This window comes from Rhinolophus sinicus, chromosome 8 (genome assembly GCF_057876585.1).
Source record: "Rhinolophus sinicus isolate RSI-liver-muscle chromosome 8, RSI-T2T, whole genome shotgun sequence".
Lineage (NCBI taxonomy): Eukaryota > Metazoa > Chordata > Mammalia > Chiroptera > Rhinolophidae > Rhinolophus > Rhinolophus sinicus.
The window spans coordinates 36,140,672-36,162,153 of NC_142508.1; the positions used below are offsets into that span (position 1 = coordinate 36,140,672).

At 40.2% G+C, this 21,482-nt stretch overlaps 1 protein-coding gene and 1 non-coding gene across 18 annotated transcripts; both read right to left on the minus strand.

Annotated features, from left to right (window-relative positions):
• Positions 1-1,002: 1,002 nt before the first annotated feature.
• On the minus strand, positions 1,003-19,596 carry LOC148757516 (zinc finger protein 613-like). Of its 17 annotated transcripts, none has more exons than XM_088800493.1 (7): positions 19,130-19,268; positions 18,865-18,971; positions 18,119-18,217; positions 14,547-14,757; positions 11,611-11,737; positions 11,252-11,344; positions 1,003-7,097 (listed from the first exon to the last, which is right to left on the minus strand). In XM_088800493.1, exons 4-7 carry the CDS (start codon positions 14,559-14,561, stop codon positions 5,140-5,142), a joined length of 2,193 nt encoding a protein of 730 aa, XP_088656619.1. In that variant the 5' UTR covers positions 14,562-14,757; positions 18,119-18,217; positions 18,865-18,971; positions 19,130-19,268; the 3' UTR covers positions 1,003-5,139. The 17 variants fall into 17 exon arrangements, with proteins under 17 accessions (XP_088656619.1, XP_088656620.1, XP_088656628.1 ...); XM_088800494.1 differs by having other exon boundaries at positions 18,803-18,971; XM_088800502.1 differs by lacking the exon at positions 18,865-18,971 and having other exon boundaries at positions 11,252-11,341; positions 14,688-14,757; positions 19,130-19,269.
• Positions 18,480-18,656, minus strand: LOC148757517 (small nucleolar RNA SNORA23). Its single transcript, XR_016022298.1, has one exon. It is a non-coding gene; the product is annotated as a small nucleolar RNA SNORA23 (small nucleolar RNA).
• Positions 19,597-21,482: the final 1,886 nt, after the last annotated feature.

Sequence of the window (21,482 nt, forward strand, 5' to 3'; positions counted from 1 at the left end):
CAGCATTAGCCAGCTTGATGGAGACTCAGATATGGCTGCCACCTGCGTCTGCACTTTGGGAAGGGGAAGGGCTCAATGAAGAACAATGGCCTCCCCCAGCTCCTCCATCCAGGAGAAAGCTGCGCCTCCAGCCCACATCCTGCAGCCAGACAACTCAGTTCCCCCCTGTATGTCCCTGCCACCTCTCCAGCTGCTGCCCCAGTGCTAGAGCTCAGAGCTAGTGATTCTGTCAGTGGGTAGGTCCCTCTAAGAGTAGCACCTGGGACTCCAGCTACCCTCTGTCTCACTCATCCATAAACTCTGCTGGTTTCCACAGCGAGAAATTATGGGGACTTCTCTCCCTGGCACTGGAACCCTAGACTGGGGAGGGGCTGGGACCCCTTGTTCCTCCAGAGTCACCTCCACAGCTGAGATATTCCTCCCAATTTTTAGTGGTCACACGCAGGTGTGGGACCAGCCCTTTCTGTGTCTCTGCCTCCTACCAGTCTCCAGATGGCTTCTTCTGCGTGTCTTATAGATTAGACCTATTTCTTAATAAACTTTATTTTGGGCAAATTTTAAATTGACACAAAAGTCAGAAGGTACCACAAAGTGTTCACAAATACCTTCAGTTGATTTTCCATCATGTGAACATTATATATAAGCATGGTGCCTTTGTCAAATTGAGAAATCAACATTGGCATAATACTCAACTAAATTACAGATTCTACTCAGGACTGCACAAGTTTTTCTGCCAGTATCGTTTTTGTGTCCCAGTATTCAACCCAGGATACAATATTGCATTTAGACATCATGTTCCTTGGTTTTCTCTGCTCTGTGACCATTCCTCAGTCTTTTCTCTTTTTCAGGTCCTCAATTATTTTGAAGAGGTGATCATCAGGTATTGTGTATATTATCCATCTTTTAGGTTGGTCTAGGTTGTTTTCATTAAACAGGGGTTATGCATTTTGGGAAACACACCTCAGAAATCAAGGCCCTTTCCCATCACATTGTATCTAGGGGTACAGCATATCAAAATGACTTAATGTTTATTTCCTGGTAAAGGTAATGTTTGCCAAGTTTCTCCACTGAAAATAGCAAAAACAATTCTGACCAGTAAGAACCATCATACAGGGCTCACACCAACAGATTTCAAGACATATAAACCTATAGTAGTATTGATAGCATTGGTGAAAGGGTAAACATATAGATCAATGGAACAGAAAAGAGAGCCCACAAAAAGACCCACACAAATCAAATACATTCAACTGTTTGACAAAGGTACAAAGGCTATTCAATGGAGAAAGGAAAGACTTTCCAACAAAGGGTGCTGGAACACTTAGAGGTCCATAGGCAAAAACAAGTAAAAATGAATCTCAACACATCCATACACAAGTCATATATCTAATAAAGGACTGGTATCTAGAACATAGAATTCTTCAAAGTCAATAATAAGAAAACCCAATTTCAGAATTTAGCAGACTTTGGACACACGTTTAATCAAAGATAAACAGATGGCAAATAAGCATATGAAAAGATGATCAACATGATTTATTAGGGAATTACAAATTAACACTGCAATGTAATAAAGATACCCTGCTACTAGAATTGCTTATAAACAAAAAAACAATATATGAAATTCTGGCAATAAGGTGGAGTAACAGCAACTCTTATTATTTGCCACAGACAATACAAGGAAGTACAGCCATAATAGAAGACAGGCAGATGACCCCAATTTTTAGAAAGTTAGTCTAAAATTTTTTTAACAAAACCGTTTTATGGAGAATTTAGGAAAATCATTTTTACTTGTGTCCAATAAGCCTGTAAGGAAAATATCCAAGCATAAACTCTGCCATAGATGAACAGAAACCCTATCTTTATTTGTAGACACAGTGCTTGATCATGGTGAACTATTCTGATTTTTGTGGGGACAACGAAGAGTGGATTTATTTACAAATTTTTAACAGGAACCTTGAAAAGGAACTTGGACTTGAAGGCTGAAAGGAAATGTTTCCAGCATCCAAAGGTTGAGCTTCAAAGCACCCACTAGCCTGGGGCTATGGGTCTGAAAAATTCCAGACCCCTATGTTCCTAAACAGATAAACACTGCACTCCCCAAGTGACCTCAAAATCAATCTGAAATTTACTACCAAAACACTTGTCTATTGACACTACTTCCCCAACCCCCAGTTCCTCCATGTCACAAGCCCCATATTAAATCGCTACTTAGAAATAGGGTTCATTGGTACACACCTTCCACCCAGTTTTCAATCACCAAGTTAGCAGAGTTGACAGACCCTAAGCCCTGATCATCAGTCCTTAATCTCTTCAGACAATGCCTTAACCAAAGGTCCCACACTAATGCACAGACTCCTCAGTGACTGAGCACAAATAAAACCCCCAAACACGGACATTCACATGCATACCTGCTTCACCAACTACATCGGCCTCTCCCTGGGATCCACACTCAGAACCAGGCTCACCAGATCTTGAGCCTCTGAAGACTCCACTGGCAGCTGCCAAAGGCTGAACCCAGGTACAAAACCACTTCCAATTCCAGTGCTCTCTCCCAAGCCCCTCCTTGGCTGTCAATAGGGACACCAAGGGCCTAAAAGGAGTGTATGGCCAGAGCTCTGGGTCATTTCTGGAAGTCTGAGTTCTGACCTTGCACAGGTTCTTTGAGGTAACAAGGCACCATTACCTCATAGAGCATATTCTGGAGTTTCTAATGGGAGTGGCCATAATGGCTGACATGACCCTGCTGGTGGGAAGAAATGAAAATGTCTTATGGGCACCCTAGTGCCTTCCTCTCTTTGCAAGAGATGGTCACAAGCTCAGAGCTACTGCTTAAATTTTCAGAGGCTGGAACTTATCCAAGGCCAATGTGGCATGGGAAGCATTCTAATCATTGGTTTGGACAAAACAGAAAGTTGACAGTGCCTGAGTCATTAGGCAGGAACACCTTGGGTGCAGCCAGTTTGCATGAAGTCTGATGCCCAATCCATATGGCAGAGGAGATCCAGAGAGCTTCGGGCTGGATCTTAGGTTGAATTTACTTGAAGTCTGTATTGGAAAAACCTACAGTTCAGTCTTCTGCCTATTTCTCCTTTACGCACACTACTGCCACATTCACAACCCTTCTGGTCACTAAATGTGTGGTTTTCCCCACATCAAACAATTCTCCATGACACCAGCTGAGTGTCCTACAATTTAACTCAATTCTGATACTATCTACCTGGAGATAATGTTAGATCCCACAAGTTAAGGGCTCAGTGCCACAAAATGCTCCCCCCAACTTCAGATGCCAATCTCATGTAGTGGGCCCCCAGGTTACCTACAACTTCTGATGTGGCTACAAGGTGGACGTTCTGTATACCCCCTTCTCAGGTTTGATTAATTTGCTAGAGTGGCTCACAGAACTCAGGGAAACACTTAAATTTACTAGTTCACTGAAGGATATGATAAAGGGCACAGATGAACAGCCAGATAAAGATATACATAGGGTGAGGTCTGGGACGGTCCCACATGCAGGAGTTTCTGTCTCCATAGAGTGAGGGTGTGTCACCTTCCCAATACTTGGATATACTCACTAACCTGGAAGCTCTCTGAACCCTTGACTATTGGGATTTTATAGAGGCTTCAGCATGATCAATCATTAATTATATTTCTAGCCCCTCTCCTCTCTCTGGATGGTGGTAGGTAGAGCTGAAAATGCCACTGAGAGCTCACTTAATAGAACAAAAGATGCTCCTAGTACTCATCACTTAGGAATTTACAAGGATTTCAGGAGCTCTATGCCAGAAACCAAGATCAGAGACGAATATATATATTTTCTCTTTCTCACAAGGTCAAATAGCCAATCTCATGAGGGAACATGCTAAATAATTCTATTTTTCTAATATTCTATAAATGACAAAATTACAGATATAAAGAGATCTGTGATGCCAAGGGTTAGTGTAGGGGAAAGTATGTGATTATGAAGGGGTAGCATGAGGGAGTTTGTGATAAAATATTCTGAAGTTTTACTGTGGTGTTGGTTACACAAAACTGCATGTGATGTTTCTTAAAACTATATGTAAAAACCAAACAAAAATGAGTGCATGTTAAAACTGGAGATCCAAATAAATCCTGTACTTCACAGCACTGTAAAAATTTCACTTTCCTCTATTTGATACTGAACTCTGGTTATGTAAGGTTTTACCTTTGGGAGTAGCTGACTGTAGGGCATTTAGGAAATCTCTGGAATATTTGTTTTTGTGACTCTAAACTTATTTCAAAATTGTTATAAAAACACGATATTTATGTTAATTTTTAAATCACTTCATGCTACTTATAAACTTGGTTAAACACATCCAAATATATTGTTATACATATGAAATGAATATATTCAGTTTCTTTTTGAAGTACTTCAAGTATTCTGAAATAACACTTAAACCTGGAACTAAAGAAGCACAAAAGTTAATTATCTAATGAAATAGGCATGGAACACTCCTGTATTGTACATATTAAAACTTAATCCATGATGAAAGTAACTGCCATTACTTAAAATTTGTAAAATCAATGACAGGCTAACTAGAAATATGGCTGAGGGTATCCTGTCCTCAATTGCTTGTGAGATGTACTGTCTGTTTAGACCTGTGACAGAATGCTTTCATTCAAGCCTTCTTTCCTTATCTGATATTTTGCTAAAGACCACCATATTGATGTATTAAGTTATTTCTGTATGGATCTCCTGGCACATGATGAGGCAACATATATTATTGCAAATCCTGCCAAATTCATTGCCATACAAAAATTATTTCTCTAGTGTGAACTGACATCTATTGAGGTCTTACTTTTGTGCAAAGACTTTCCTACAATTAGAAATATTCATTTATTCATGATCTATGATAATCACATATGACAGGGTCTGCCCACTGAAGGCTTTCCTAGTCACATTCATACGTTTTATCTTATACACTTTTTAGACAGCTAATGAGTATCCTAAAATATCTTCTTCATCAAGGCTGATATTATCTGAGTGTTTAGTAATTTTCTGCAATATAAAATATGAGATAATTGATCAGTAAACACGACACCACATTCTTTACATTAAGTTATTCTTCATTGCATACCATTTTCTTGTGGGCCTACAACTGGCAATAGGCCTCCCCAAAGTGACTACCTGTGAATTCTCTTATGTTTAACAAGGATTGACAAGTGGGCAAAAGCTTTCCCGCAATCAGTACACCCATAGGGCCTCTCTCCTGTATGTTTTCTTTGATGGACATTGAGCCCTGACTTTGTAGTGAAGGCTTTTCCACATTCACTGCATTTATAGGGTTTCTCTCCTGTGTGAATTCTCTGATGGGTAATGAGATCATTCTTGCTCAATGAAAACTTTCCACATTCAGTACATACAAAGGAAGTCTTTCCTGCATGAAGTCTCTGATGTTGTATGAGGCATGTCTTCTTCCTAAAGTCTCTACCGCATTCATTGCATTTGTACAGTTTCTCTCCAGTATGAGTTTGCTGATGTATACCTAGAGTACTCTTCATGGTGAAGCCTTTTCCACATTCGTTGCACATATACGGTTTCTCTCCAGTGTGAGTTCGCAGATGTGCAACAAGCATGCTTTTCCCAGTTAATCCTTTGCCACATTCATTGCATATATAGGGTTTCTCTCCTGTATGAGTGCGCCGATGTACATTAAGATGACTCTTCTCTGTGAAGCCTTTTCCACATTCACTGCATATATAAGGTTTCTCCCCTGTATGAGTCCGTTGATGTCCAATCAGGCGGATCTTTGCTGGAAAGCCTTTTCCACATTCACTGCAAACATAGGGTTTCTCTCCTGTATGAGTTCGCTGATGTACAATCAGACGACTCTTCACGGTGAAGCCTTTTCCACACTCATTGCATATATATGGTTTCTCTGAAGTATGAGTTCGTTGATGTACAATGAGATCACTCTTCGTGGTGAAACCTTTTCCACATAAACTACAGACATAGGGTTTCTCTCCTGTATGTATTCGCTGATGTCTGATGAGAGGGCTCTTCAAAGTGAAGCCTTTCCCACATTCATTGCATATATAGGGTTTCTCTCCAGTATGAGTTCGTTGATGTACAACAAGGCAGTGTTTCATTGAGAAGCCTTTCCCACATTCGCTGCATGTATACAATTTCTCTTCTGTATGAGTTTGTTGATGTGTGGTAAGACTGTTCTTCAAGGTGAAGCCCTTCCCACATTCATTGCATATAAAGGGTTTCTCACCAGTATGAGTTCGACAATGTGCAATAAGACGCCTCTTCTCAATGAAGCCTTTTCCACATTCACTGCACATGTAAGGCTTCTCACCTGTATGAGTTTTCTGATGTGTAGTGAGACCAAACTTTGTAGAGAAGGCCTTTCCACATAGGTTGCATCCATGGGGTTTCTCTCCTGTATGAGTTCGGTGATGATAAATGAGCTGACACTTTTTGATGAACACTTTCCCACATTCATTACACATATAAGGTTTCTCTCCCATATGAGTTTTCTGATGAATCTTGAACTGTGATTTCTTGATGAAGGTTTCGTCACATTCAGTGCATTCATACTGCTTCAGTCCTGCATGAATTCTCTGATGTTCAGTGAGCCTGGATTTTCTGGAGAAGGCTTTCCCACATAGGCTGCATACATGAGGTTTCTCTCTAGTATGAACTCTCCAATGACCAATGAGCTGAGACATCTTGATGAAGGCTTTCCCACATTCATTGCATACATGAGCTTTCTCTGTGTTGTGAGTTCTCTGTTGCTTAATGACCTGGAATTTATCCCAGGGTTTTGCAATGACAGGAAATTTAATTTCAGTATAAAATTGTTCACGGTTAGCATGCAGAAAGGATGTCCCATCTCCATTCAACTCAGCAGAGTTCTTTAAGTTACAACTACTGTTCTGGTTTTCAAAACTGTAATTTGATTTTAAAGGTTTTTCATGTAAGTCAAACGTATCATGATTTTGCTTGAATGGGAAATGACTTTTGCTCTGATTAACAATATTTACCAACATATTGTGTTCACAGCATTGTTCCACACTCTTCTGAATGCTTCGACTTTGCAAGTGATGCTGCAGAGGATCATTAACTTTCCTGATTTCTAGGAAAGAACAGTGAATCGTTTTGTAATCTCTCCTAATCTTTATTTGGAATAAAACTTTTACAAAATGCCTTCATGCCTTCGTATAATAAGAAATACATTTAGTTTTTGCCCAGTTCATGACACAGAGCTCCTAAAACCCTTGTGACTACCTAAGCAATAGAAGTCTCTTTTGTCATTCATAACAAGCCCTTTAAATCACACTTGAGTTTATGCTAATGAGGTGACTAAGCACAGGGTTCCTGCAGAGCAGTCAGGATGTGGCTGATCACCAGAAAGACCAAGTGATTAGAAGGTTGGACTTTCAGCAATGGAGATGCAAGAGGTGAAGGAAATCAGGACATATTTAAAGAAAAGACAAGGTCCACTGAGGAGCTCAACGGGAGCAGTGGGAAGAAGTTAATGAAGGTGAGGACTCAAGGATTATTCCAGAAATTATGTGACTTGAGCCACTGGATAGGTGGAATGTCTCTTAATGAAATGAGGAATATTACTGAAGCACAGAATGAAGGGAAAATCTAGTATGCATTGTGAAACATCAAGTTTACAATGACAGTTACATATCCAATTACAAACATGAAGAAACTGATTGAATATATAAATCTTAGAAAAGGTCTTATCTGAAAATAGCAGTGTAGATCCCATCAACGTATACAAATTATTCAAAGAAAGTACTGAATGGGACTGTGTTTAGAAACGTAGAATAAAAGGTGAAGGCACAGGGCCAAGCCTTTGGTCATTTCAACATGTAAAGTTTTGGAATTCAACAAGCCCACCAAAGAGAACCAAACACTGAGTATTATGGCCTGGTGTGTAGAACAAATACAGTGGTGAATAAGAATGGGGATCCTCAGCATCTGATTTCAAGACAAGTGTGATAGACTGCTAAGGGTTATCATATTCTAAAAACTTGCCACCCTTCTTCATTCTGTAGACCACCATTAAATTAACTCTTCCAAAGAACTAGTCTCAAATATACACGAAAGCTTCTGTCATTAAGACTCCAACTAATGGTCTAGATGGAACATACTCTTCAATGTTCCTACATAAAAAGGAAGTAATCTTAGGTAGTAAAGTGTTAATTCAGCAGGCTATCCCCGCACATTCCAAAGAAAGGACTTGTCCTAGCTGATCACTGGAAGATAACTTCTGAGTCCCTGGAATATCCTGCCTGAGAAGAGTGCCTTTTTATGACTGAGGTTATAGGCCACACAAGATAGTTTATGCTAACCATGTGATTTATGGTGCATGACTATATTTGTGTCAGGCTTCGGACAACACTATAACTTTTTGACTCTGGGGGGCTAGAGACAGCAGGCTGGGTTAGATTCCCTGGTTGGCAATATTTCATACTTTGTTAAACATCGTTGCTGAGAAAATTCAGCACTGCTCATGTGACTCCACAGGAAAAGGGCAAATAGAAACTTGTGTCTAGTTTTTCCTGGATTCTTTCCTATGCACATTTTATCTTTGATGATTTTAATCTGTATTGTTTTACAGTTACAGATTGTAACCGGGGTTAAACAGTACACTGCCCTCCCTGAAAATGTCTACCTCCTAGGTTATAGGCAAAGTATCCATTTGAAAAATTAGTTATATAATGTCACTCCTCTATTCAAAACTCCCTACTAGTTTTTCAACTCATTCAAGATGAAATCAAGGTCTTGAATACCCTTGTTAGGCAATGTGTGACCTATGTCCCAAAACCTCCAGTTACCACCCATTGTTCTTATGTCCAGTTATTTTTCCCTCTCGCTCATTACACTCTATCCATACAAGCTTCCCAGAAGTTCCTTAAATACATTCCAGATTCAGGTCTTTGAACTTCCATTTATTTGTCTCACATTTCGAAAACTCCAGGGAGCTTTTTCACATCCCTCATGCATGTCCTCAAAGGCACCCTATCAAAGAGCCATTCCCACTTCTAAAAGCACAGTTCCAGGATACAACACCCACTCTTCAATCCATTGCTTTAATTTTCGTTAAAGCAATTTTTACCCTAAGATGTATGTTTATTATTGATCATATAGTACTTCCATTGAGAATGAAAGCAATGTGAAGAGTAGGGGTCAAAGGTCTATTTTTTCTATCTGTTTTGTACTGCTGTTAGCTTCAAAAACATTAGGCTATTAGAATGCAAGTTTTAAAGGAATAAAGTGATCATGTCAATTGCAAGAGACAATCACATGTATAGAACACATTAAAGAATGTTTAGGAAGAAGACAGAAACTCTTTACAATCAAGATGATATCATATCACGGAGATCACTGAAAGAGACACTGCAATCTCACATGGCAGGAAACCTGGTCACCTGGGACTATGTGTCATCAAAATATGATAGGAAAGTAATTGATTCAAAATATTTCTATATTCTAGCAATAAATAATGTGAAAATGTAATGAAGAAAACAATTCCATTTACTGCATAATACAAAAGAATACCATATTTAGGAATAAATTTAAGAAAGGAACTACAAAGCTTTTATTCTGAAACTTACAAAATGTTGTTGGGCAAAATTAGAAAGAAAAACACCCAATGATCATGAATCCAAATTTTAATATGGTGAAGATGGAATTATGGAGCTACAGAGTCAGTGTAATTCCTATCAAAATCCCAGTCGGTTTTTTGCTTTTTTTTTTTTTTTTAGAAATTCACAAGCTGATTCTAAAATTCAAATGGAAATTAAAAGATCCAGAAGTCAAAATAGTCTTGAAAGAACAGTTAGAGGATTCACTTTCCAATTTCGAAAATTACTACAAAGTTATAGGAATCAAGGCTACAATGAGAATGTATACATATAAAATGTTCCAAAACTGATTGTGGTGATGGTCACATAGCTATGTGAATATACTAAAAAACACTGAATTATATATTTTAAATTGGTAAATTACATAGTATGTGAATTCAATCTAAATAAAACCCTAAAAATATGATGTGAAAACAAAAACTTTAGGAAAATAAATGCAGTGATAACATCTAAGAATAAAGAAAAATCTGAATTAGGAAAACTAGGAAGGAAGTCATCTGAAGCAGACATAAGTTATGACCTAGTTTGGACTGCAAATCATCTAGTGTGTTAAAAAGATCTTTTTACCCCCCATAAGCAAGCATTTATTTGAGGTTTAACATGAAATCATACAAAATTTATATAAACACAAATCCACATTGAGTCATAACACAGATAACAAAAGACAAAGTATAAACAAAGAAAACTAATTGGAGGCTATATACAGTCAGACACAGTTGTGTCTTATACACTAGAAAGTCTTTTACAAAATAATCAAAAAAGATCTTTTCTTGTTTATCAAATGAAACAGTCAAGACCTTTAAGAAGAGAGTTCAGCACGTAGGGAACATTCCAGGTGATACCAGGATGGGTAGAATTTAAAGGTGTAGTGCTAAAACAGAACCTAAATTTATAAAAGGATGGAGGGAAGATGATTTCTGCTCTCACACATAAAATGGGAACTCATAGACCAGTTGTCATGAAGATGAGTAAAATACATAGGAAGGAAGCATACATTAGACAATATTGAGAGAGAAGTCAATATGCGAGTCCATTTCAGAGAACAGAAAGAGGTTAACTCATGGGAATGGAGGAAAACCTTTAAGAGTTATGAGAATTGAGTATGGAGAACCTTGCTGGAAGGGGAGCCAAAGAAAGACGTAAATGCACCTTGAAAACCAGGTTATCATGGGGACACATCCATGTTGGGGTTGGATGTTCTGGGGGGAAAAAATCACTATCTCCTACCAGGGCAGGAAGACCCAGTAGTAAGAAGAAAATGATGAATTCAAAGTTGTGTCTTTCCAGAGAAGTGGAAAGTGGAATTTCACAGTAAGAGAGACGGCAACCCAGGCAGACACTGTGACCACGGATGAAGAAGAGGAAGATTTGCGAATCCTATGAAGAAGAAAAGTATGGAAACAAAAAAAAACAAGATACATATAAAATAAACAGAAGTCAGGGTTCAGAGAAGAAAAAAGGGGTGTATTTTCCTCTGAACTTGTACAAAGAAAAAGAGTTCTCATATGGGGAGAAAGATTCGTGGAGGGGCAGTTCATGTTTCCTCAGACACTGTCACAGCTCTGATGCCTTCTCTGACTAGAATATGGCTTCTCTGGTCGCCCCCCTTGCTGGTTCTCTCACTCACCTGGACAGTTCTGACTGTGGATTTTATCTATTGTCCACAGTTCTCCATGTTCCAACTTGCAGAACACATCTGGTTTGCTGACTTGATACCCTGCTTGTGGGAAATGAAAGACAATGTGGGTTGGGGCCTATCAAGATGGGAGTGTTACATTTTAGGGAATGAAGAGGTTTCATGTCTGTAACACAAAGGCTTTTCCTCTCAGGAGAGGAGACATTATACCCTCTTGTCTGGGGCAAAAGGATGAACTGAGAGTCTACCGTTGCTGCAGAGAACTATAGTTATTCTGAGGAGTTAAGCAACTGAGAATGGAAAGGCCACTGACTGGGGACCTCTGAGTGACACAGGGGAGCCGTCCTCACCCACTGACACCAGGTTGCTGTAGTTCTCCAACATCACGTCCCGGTACAGGTCCTTCTGCTTGGGGGCCAGGAGCTGCCACTCCTCCCACGTGAAGTCCACAGCCACATCGTCAAATGTCAGAGACTCCTGTAACAACACCGTGCTATTTAATGGGGTGATGTCCTTTTGGTAAAAATAAAGAAAATTATTTTGCTCACTTTCACCACAAAGAAATTGGTTGTGTTTTTTTTTCTTAATACACTGTCATAGAATAAGAATCCTAGTAAAATACTATGTCACTAGGCAGTTTTCCATTCATTCAACAAAGTTTAAAATACAAAGATGTTTCTGGAATATATACCATTAAACTTGCTAAAGTAAGTGTTCTTGTTAAAGTAAGAACACTTGCAATCCTTATATATTTGAGCATTGTGAAGGAAAAACCCAGTTTTGGTTTCCTTCCTCTGTAGGGAGAAACCCAGTTCTTCTCTGCTGTTTGTTTCTTCTGTGTGAGTCTCCTTTACTACCCACACAGAATACTCCTGATACTCATGGTCACCAAATGTGTGTGGGTTTTTCCCCACAGCAAGCAATTCTCTGTGACAGCAGTTGGGTGCCCTACAATTTAACTCAATTCTCACACTATAGCCCCGGAGATAGCATCAGATCTCACAGGTTAAGGGCTCAGTCCCACAAGACTGCCCTTCACCCTCCGGCTTTAGTTATCAGTCACAAGTTCGGGCTGTCACCTGGGCTTGACAGCTATAGATCAGAGGTTCCCACAACCCCCTCCTTGGGTTCAATTAATTTGCTAGAGAGGCTCACAGATCTCAGGGAAACAGTTTACTTATATTTACTATTCTATTTTAAAAGGATATGATAAAAGACACAGATGACCACCCAGATGGAAGAGATGCATAAAGCCAGGTATGTGGGAAGTGGCGGAGCTTCCATGCTCTCTACGGGCGCCACTCTCCCAGCACTTCCACATCTGCACCAACCCAGAAGCTCTCCAAACCCCATATTCTTGAGATTTTATGGGGGCTTCTTCATGTAGGAATGGTTGATAACTAACTCCATTTTCAGTCCTCCTCCCTTCACAGAGAATGGGGAGTATGGAGCTGAAAGTTCCCAGCTTCTAATCATGGCTTGGTCTTTCTGGTGACCTCACCCAGAGTCACCTCATTAGAAAAAAAGACAATCCTATCATCCACAAAATTATAAGGGTTTCAAGAGCCCTGTGTCAGGAACAGGGTCAAAGACCAATTTTAGAACAAGAAATGTTTTCATTGCTCCTCTCTCTTAGGAAATTACAACAATTTTAGGAGCTCTGTACAGGAACCGGGGGCAAAAGACCAATATATATTTTTCTATTAACTCACAAGCATTTACTTGCCAATACTGAACTATATCCTATTTATAAGTGGATGAATAATAGATTCCTAAATTCACCATGAGCAGTTGTGTCAGTAATGAAGAGATTCCAGATGCTAGAATCATAAACAATACAGGCTAATTTCCATAGTTAATATACTAAACAGAAACTGTACAAAATGTATATAAAACACAAAACATTATTAGATGATTAGGCAAATTTGTTTAAAAAAACCATTAAAGAATATATATGGACACATATATGCACAGACAAATCCTATGTATGCATGTATATCATTAGGCAGGGTTAATATCGTATTAGATAAAATGAAGAAACAGCTGTAGGAAACATGTTTTTACATTTATGAGAAGTAAGGATACCACCCACCACATCACCTGTACGAAGAACCATCAAAGACCTATGTCAATTTCAGACCTATGGGCCACGAAGCATGAACATCTATTGAGGAGCTGGTCTGCTTTCTCCTCACAGTTGATGCCTATGATAGCTTGATATAATACAAATACATATTTGATCTTCAGCTACAGTTGGTGGCAGAAGAGCTCCTAAAATCTTGGAATTTCCGAAGTGACAGAGGGGTGTCTTGTGTTACTCATAACAAATCTAATGAGGTGACTCTTGGTGGGCCCTCAGATAGCTTCAGAATGGGGGCTGGTTGCTAAGGGAACCAAACTTGTGATTAGAGGGTTAGAACTCTCAGCTCCTCCCCAACCCTCCAGTTAGGGGAGCAGGCTAGAGACTGAGCTATTTAACAATGACCGTTGATTTAATCAACCACACCTATGGAAGGGAGCCTCCACAAAAAACTCTGAATTACAGGGCTCAGAGAGCTTGCAGGTTGGTGAACACATGGAGGGTGGCTTGCCTGGAGAGGGCATGGAAGGTCTTTTCCCTTTCCCTCATGCCTTGCCCTATGTATCTCCTCCATTTGGCTGTTACCAAGTTGTGTCATTTAAAATAAACTGGTAAATGTAAATAAAGTATTCCTGAGTTATGTCAGTCATTGCAGTAAATTATCCAACCCAAGGAAGGGATTGTAGGAACCCCCAATTTGTCAGAAGCATGCATATCCTGGGAACCTGAAGTGAGGGCGGTCTTGTGGTACTGAGCCCCTTAAACTCATGCAGTATGACAGTAACTCCAGGTACTATCCAAATGGAATGAAATTGTAGACAGTCAGTTGGTGTCTGGAGAGTTGATGAACTGGATGGTTGTTGGTGTAGAAAAACCCACACATCTGGTGTAAGAAGTATGGGGAGTAGAAACAGATCATAGTAATGCCTATCACGTAACTTATGAGTCTCACGTAATGGCTGTCAGATATTAGATGTACACTGACAGTTAATGTAACCCACAGGGTCTTGCACAGTCACACGCTATATTCCAACATGAATCATGGAGTATGAATCCTATGAATAATATATTCCTGATCCTACTTTGTCCAGATTTCTCCAAGTCCTGCTATTCCCAATTAAAACTCCCCTACTTAACTGCCCTGATTTTTACAGGCATATTCACTGGGGAATACAGGAGAGACTTATAAAAGAAACCAAAAGTCACCTGGGCCTGGATCATATTCTTCTCGTTTTGGGAAATGGCCACTAACGGGGAAACTCTGGCTTTAGCTCCTCTGAACCAGCTCGAAATTTCTGTTCAAAACTATGAGCCTCCAATCAAGGATGTGTCCAGAAATGACGATACCTAAGTCCTGAATCTCCTCCTCCTTCTTTTCTTTGATCCCTTTTGTTCCTGGGGAGTCACCACCTGTGGGCTGAAGAGCAAATTAATCTGAGTGGCACATACCCTTTAGGCCCAGATGTCGTCACTGAAGCCCCAAAAGATCTCTTTTTTATTAAGTGCTCCAGGAGCTTTTACCTCTCGGCCAACGAAACCTAACATTCCCAATATTTGGGAAGCACAGCTTTCTTTTGTAAAGTGGAAGTAGTAAGACTGTGAAAGCAGATGTAGGAAGGAGGACAGCACAGCCTGATACCCAGACGGCTCCGGCAGATGAATTTGAGGAAAGCAGACTGTCGTGAGGGGCGGCCTGCGGGGTCTCTGCTCCCGCTCCCCATACAAGAACGCAGGATATGGTGAGGTCAAAAAGGAACACCCACGGAGCCATAGATGGGGGAGTCATACCACTATATTCTCGCTGGTGGCACTATACTCTCACTGGAGACTGGATCAACACTGTCCGCAACCAGCCATCCTAACTGCAACCTGCGCTTGCCAGCCCAGCCACCATCTTCTTGCTAGCCCCCATTCTTCTCTCTTTCTCTCTCTGCGCTAGCATAGCCACAGCAGTTATATTAGTGGCCAATGGCTCACTGGTTACAGCTGACGGCCAACTAGCCACAGCTGATGGCCATTTACTACCTGAGCCAGCACCTGTCTATGTGAGGCCGAGAGCCTGGAAACTGCTTTCTGGGGCTCTGCCCCCACACAGACACATAGTTAGGAGGTTTACATTTTTTCTTTTAAACCACGTGTATCCATGTACCTCTTCAGAAGTGTTTTTATGTTCCAGGGTACACAGAGTTCCACCTGAAGAACACTGTACTATGCAGATAATAAGCAGTGTCTTATTTAATTTCTCATTACCATCCACTTCTTAATGCTCAGTAAAGTATTATAAGTATAAAACTACACAATATACTCAATAAAAATATCCATTAGCAATAAAACTGAAATAAAGGCATTTTTAGGCAAAACCAGAGAACATTCTTCAACAGAAGACCTGTAACACAGCAAATGTAAGTGTTCTTCAAGCAAAAGGAAAGGAGTCTCTGATGGAAGCAGAGGAGCGAGAAGTGAAGAGGACCAAAATTGATAAATAAGTGATTAAGACTAAATTAGTACTGACCGGAAAAATAATGGTCATATCTCAGGAGGTTTTTAAAAACCTAAGAGTTAAAATATACCAGGATAGCATACAAATTAGGAGGTGGGTACATGAGAAAGGGTTCAAGATCTCTGGACAGATAGCGAAGAGCATAAAAGCACTAATTACCATAACACTATGACAAATAAAGGCTGTATGTTATTTGTAATCTCTAGTGTCAGGACTAAAACTAATAATTTTCAGAAACATAAATAATTTTCATGTTAAAAGAGAGGGAAAACGTAATGTATATGGTTTCTGTGGCAATTACTCAACTCTACCATTGTAGCTTAAAAGCAGTCATATTTAATTTAAAAAAAACAGCTGTGGCTGGGTTCCAATAAAACTTCATTAACAAAAAAAGGCACTAGGCCAGATTTAGTCCCTGGGCTTAGTTGCCCAACGCCAAATTAGAGCAGAAAAGCCATATGATCATCTAAATCATGAGTCAATAGGGGTACTTCCAGTCAACATTGTGGAGTAGTATGTCAACTGTAATTGAAAAATAAAAAATAATAATTAAAAAAAAGTCAGTAATGGAATGACCAGGGCCCGGACCACCTGTTTTCGTAAATGAAGTTTTATGGGAACACAGCCATTTGTTGTCTTAGTCAGGCTGTTTTCACACTATAATGGCAGAATTGAGAATTTGGGTTTGGAAAAATTACCCAATGCAATACAGTTTGAAAAAGAATCAAAGATGATTTTTTAATATAAAAGAGGCAAATTATCAGTATTTGCCTAATATCTCTGTAATACCTCTTTAGTCAGGTGGCTTGTTACAAAATTTAAGTAGAAAAAGTATACATCCTAAAGGACACACAAGTCAAATGTCAGTGTTAAACAGCAGAGCATTTCGTGAGAATAATTTAATTCAATTGAAAACGGACAAGAAAAGTATCACTGGTAACCTGAAAATCCATTTCTAAATAATTCTGAAAAGGAAATGTTGGCAACAATGTGATATTTGACAGGTCATTTTTAGTTTCTTCCTTATATTTTTCATAGGAGCACTTAGTTTTAAATCAGAAAAATAAAGCATTCTATATCAAAATAAAATTACTATTGCTAGGTCATTCATTTGAGTTCATGGCTTTAAAAGTTTTCATTACTGAAAAAAAGAGAGAGAAACCAGGAGGGAGGAGGGAGAGAGAAAATTAGTTATAAATACAAACTTTAAAAAACACAAAACCATTATATGGAAGAAATAGCAAACTTTTTTACTCAGATATGCTACATTCTTGCCATCACAAATCACTATTTCAGTTATTTTACTTCATTGAATCTTCAAAATAACCCCAAGGGAGAGATTTTAACTTCTCTTTTTGCAAACAAGGACAGAGACACAGGTCACACTAATCGCAATTATGAGCAAGGGGCAGAATCTGGATTGAAAAACCAGATTCATTTCATTCCAAGTAAATTTTCATTGCATTTTAGAGCAGGCCAAAATTATTGGTGAAAAAGACCTCTGTTAAAAAATAAATAAAAATCTCTGTTCATTAAGTAAACAAAGGAAACAAGTAAAAGGCTATCAGTAGAACTTTAATTAATCATGTGATTACAGAAGTATTTAGAGTAACGGTAAAGGTCCTCAACTTATTTTGAAATGCACCAAAACCCACAGCAAAAGACTGATGCATGAACAGAGGATCGATAAAGCTACTGTAATATGATTAACGAAAAAATCTAGGTGGTAGGGTATATGGGTGGTTACTTTAAAATTCTTTCAATATTTGTGTCTGTTTGCAAATTTTCCCACTAAAATGTAGGGTGGAGAGAAAGATATTGTGATGTTAAGAATTTAGTAACATGACTAAATATAAATATTTAAAGTTAATTGCTCTTTTATCATATAGAAAATTATAAGGAAAGGGGAGTTAGAAAAATAACACGTTTACAACTGCAATAAAAATAAGTAGTCAAGATTGGAGATGAAAGGCAGGGAACAAATCCATGGGTAAATGCATAACCACAAAATATTCTTTAAAATGACACCTAAATATTTTAAACCTTTCACCTATCTATAAATGTATGCAAACATTTAATGTGAATTCACTTATACCACCGGTTCACACATTAAACATAATTTGTAAATGTTGTCTACATGAAATAAAGTGAAAAAGAAAATCATAGTCCCATTTATGCAATTTATCTGAATTATGAATATTAAGCACGTAATATCAAAGCCTAACATGGAAATATATTAAAATTTTGACAAGGATTATCCTTTGGGAACAGAACTTACAGTGACACCGATGTTCTTTCACTTGTGTCAGAAAGAATCTGAAAAGAAACAGCCAAGAGGAATGGGCAGGAATCTTGCTGTACAAAAGATGAGCTGCATCTTAAATATAAAACAATCTAGTATTAGATATGCATCTAATGGACCTCTGGGTCGTGCACCTCGCCAAAAACCTTTCATTTCTGATAGTTCAAGAGTAAGGGGTGATGCTGGATGCCAAAAACTAGTGGTAAAGAGGTACTTGGACCTCAAAGGCGGTAGGGGGCCATGAACTTTTTTTTTTCTTTCTTAAAAAATGCAGTAGGTTACTATCGACATCTTACATTAAATTCCCCCAAGCTACAGTATCTCTATTCCCAAAGTTCTGTGTGTGGAACTCGGAGGCTGGCCAGTGGTAAATTATGTGCAATGAGACAACACTAGACTAGTGCTATGAACCCAACTTACTCTTTGGCTGCATGATGTTTGAGTGGATAGCAAGATCTGAACGCAAAACAGACACTGCTGTCAGACATAGATGAAACTATGCACACATTACAACAGCCATCTGTGAACGTGCATTAAATCTGTTCCAGCAGCCAAGGTTTGAGCTCAACGCACACACTGAGGCCCAGGTACCCAGGCTTCCAGAGTCCAGACGCTTACTCCCACCACCCCGGTGAATTCCAGAGACCCCCATACATTTACCCGGAAACAGTTTATCCGGCAGTTAGTCCCCAAACCACACTCGAACGCCAAAGAGCACTCACTGACAAACGCCAGCCACTCTCCAGTTCGCATCACTGAGCGCCACAGAAACTTAGCAGCAGAAACCCAAAAATGTGCCCTCCGGACTAAGTCGTTGATCTCTGGAGATCTGTAACCACAAGAGCACCTCCTGACAAGGGGCACCTCAATCTCACACATCCCCATTACGGACCACTTAGGGCTCCCTGCAATTCCACCTGCATCACCCAAGGGGGACGGCGACAGACCCTCCCTCTTCACTGGCCACCAAAAAACCCAGCCACTGACCTGTTTCTCTGCAGACATCACTGAGACCAGCTGATGGCTGAACTTCACTGAACTTTGTCCGCTTTCCTCATCACAGACGTACCGTAGCCCACAAGGGTCTGGGACTTTCCTGAAGTGAAAAGACAACTGCAGTTCTGGCTTTTCCTCGAGTAACATGGCTGCACTCTCTCTCTGTGGCCTGTGGGAGCGGCCATCTTGGAAGGCGGACCTACGGTGGGCAAAGAGGCCAATTTTGCCCACGTAGGCAGGGCGGGCTGGGAAGACAAGAGGTCCTCGAAACCGTCCCACTTCCTGCCACCCTTGATTTAAAACGGAGATATGTGCACAGGGTCCAGCTTACACAACACAAAAACGGCGTGAGCTGAATGCCTTTCAGCGAGGTGACTAGAAAATTAAAACGGCAGCGACGTTTATTCAAAACTTTGTACAAAAGTTAGGAAACGGCGAGGTGGGCGCGATCATCTCACAGGAAATGTAGGCATCTGTACAGCAGGACACTCGTTCTTGGAAAAGGCGAACCGCGGATGGAGGGAACCTGGGCCGAGTTCTCAGCAGAAATTGGCTCGAAGCGACTTTTGAACAGAAAACGGGGTTTAGAGAAGCTGTCGTGCGGGAGACCCTGCTCGCTGCGCCATTTGTTGTGCGGGGCGGCCTGTGGGTTCTCTGCTCCCGCTCCCCACACAAGTACGCAGGATATGGTGAGGCCAAAAAGGAACACCCACGGAGCCATAGGTAGGGGAGTCATACCACTGTGGTCTCACTGGAGGCTGGGTTCCCTGGACGTGCGACCTGCTGCCCGTTTTTCTGCCAACCGACCGACGACTCTCCTCCACTCTCTTCGACTCTGCTCCTCTCTCCTCCACTCTCCTCGGCAATCCTGGGCTCTCCTCCGTAGCCGCAGCAGTTATATTAGCGGCCAGTTGGCCAACCAGCCCCAGCCGACGGCCATCCACTACCCGAGCCAGCACCCTTCCACGTGAGGCCGAGAGCCTGTAAACTACTCTCTGGGGCTCTGTCCCCACACTAGCTCTCACGGTAGAGTGGCGAGGGTCATAGACTAGAAAGTAAAAGCAGCTAGTACGCGCCAAAGTTCTGTTTGGGGGCGTCATGGGGAAAAGACCAGTAAAAACCAGGAAAGGTCAGTAAATGCAAAGGGCAGACCCTGTGATAGATGCTGAGCTTTCGCTTTGGACCCGGGAGGGGAAGGCAGCGCTGTGAAGACCAGTGGAGAATAACAGGTTGTGTAAAAAGGGAATGATCGTGTTATACTGAATGTCAGTTGCGATGTGTTACCAAACTCCTGTTCATGTGCCTCACGCCTTGAAAAGCCAAAACTCAATGCGTCAGAGTTTGGAGTATGTAAAGGTTTATTAATCGAAAAGGTGCCAACAGAGATGGGAGACCTAACAGTGCTGCAAATCCGTCCTACTCACTGGACTAGGGTAAGGGTTTTTCAGTTGGGAGAAGAGGAATGGGAGGGGTAGTTAGGGTAAATTCCTGTGGTTTTCATGCTCTTGATAAGATCTCAAGGAGCAGACTCTTAAGACACCATCAGAGGGTCATATGCCATCAGAGGGTCAGGTGTGGTCTTGAGTCTCTTATTTTATGCAAAGTAAGGTTGTAAATTATCATCGTGGCCATTGATTTTCTATGAGAAAGCAACAATATTGTTTTAATATTATTGCTGTAGTCCTCCTGAAACTTTTGGTTGATCAGTAAGTCACAAGTCAGTGACTCAGAAACTGGTCACAATCTTGCTGAGCTCCATAGTATAAACATTAGGGTAGGTTAATGCAACTAAAGTTCAACTAGTCCACGTTAGGGGAAAAGCAGAGCGTCTAACTTGGGATGAGCAGAGGACCTGGCTTATGGGGTACAGTTACAATAGCATTAACAAAGTCGTAGTACTGTAAACCATAAATATGGCTCTAACTGAACCTGTTGTCATATATTGGAAGATTGGAGGGAAAGGAAATGAAATGCCTGTGTGATATACATATACCGGTAGGTATAGGAAGAAGGAGAAATTGCCAAACTATTTTCCAGAGGCATTGTACCATTTTCTATTCCCACCAATATAGGAAATCCACTTTCTTGGTATCCACTCAAGGATTTATTATAAAGAGATCTTAAAGAAAAAGACCGACTTAATTTTTTAAAATAGCTAATAGGCCTCTTGTTTTTTGAAAATCACAAATAAAACAATTTTAAATGCATTACTATTTAAATGCATTTAAAAAATGCATTTATTCAAATAAATGCAAAGTAAATATGAAACAAAAATGTGTTAAACCTTAAGATTCATAAAGATTGAATAATATTTAGAGTGATGAGGCCACAGGATAAAGGCATT

Bases quoted from the DNA above. Each gene is read 5' to 3' on its own strand.
- LOC148757516 (XM_088800489.1), bottom strand. From the start codon at position 19,285: ATGTTACTCGAGGAAAAGCCAGAACTGCAGTTGTCTTTTCACTTCAGG. The intron at 11,738-19,129 runs GTCAGTGGCTGG...GTGTTGTTACAG, and splicing joins TGATGTCTGCAGAGAAACAG to GAGTCTCTGACATTTGACGA. The intron at 7,098-11,251 runs GTGAGTGAGAGA...GTTCTTTCCTAG, and splicing joins CCACAGTCAGAACTGTCCAG to AAATCAGGAAAGTTAATGAT.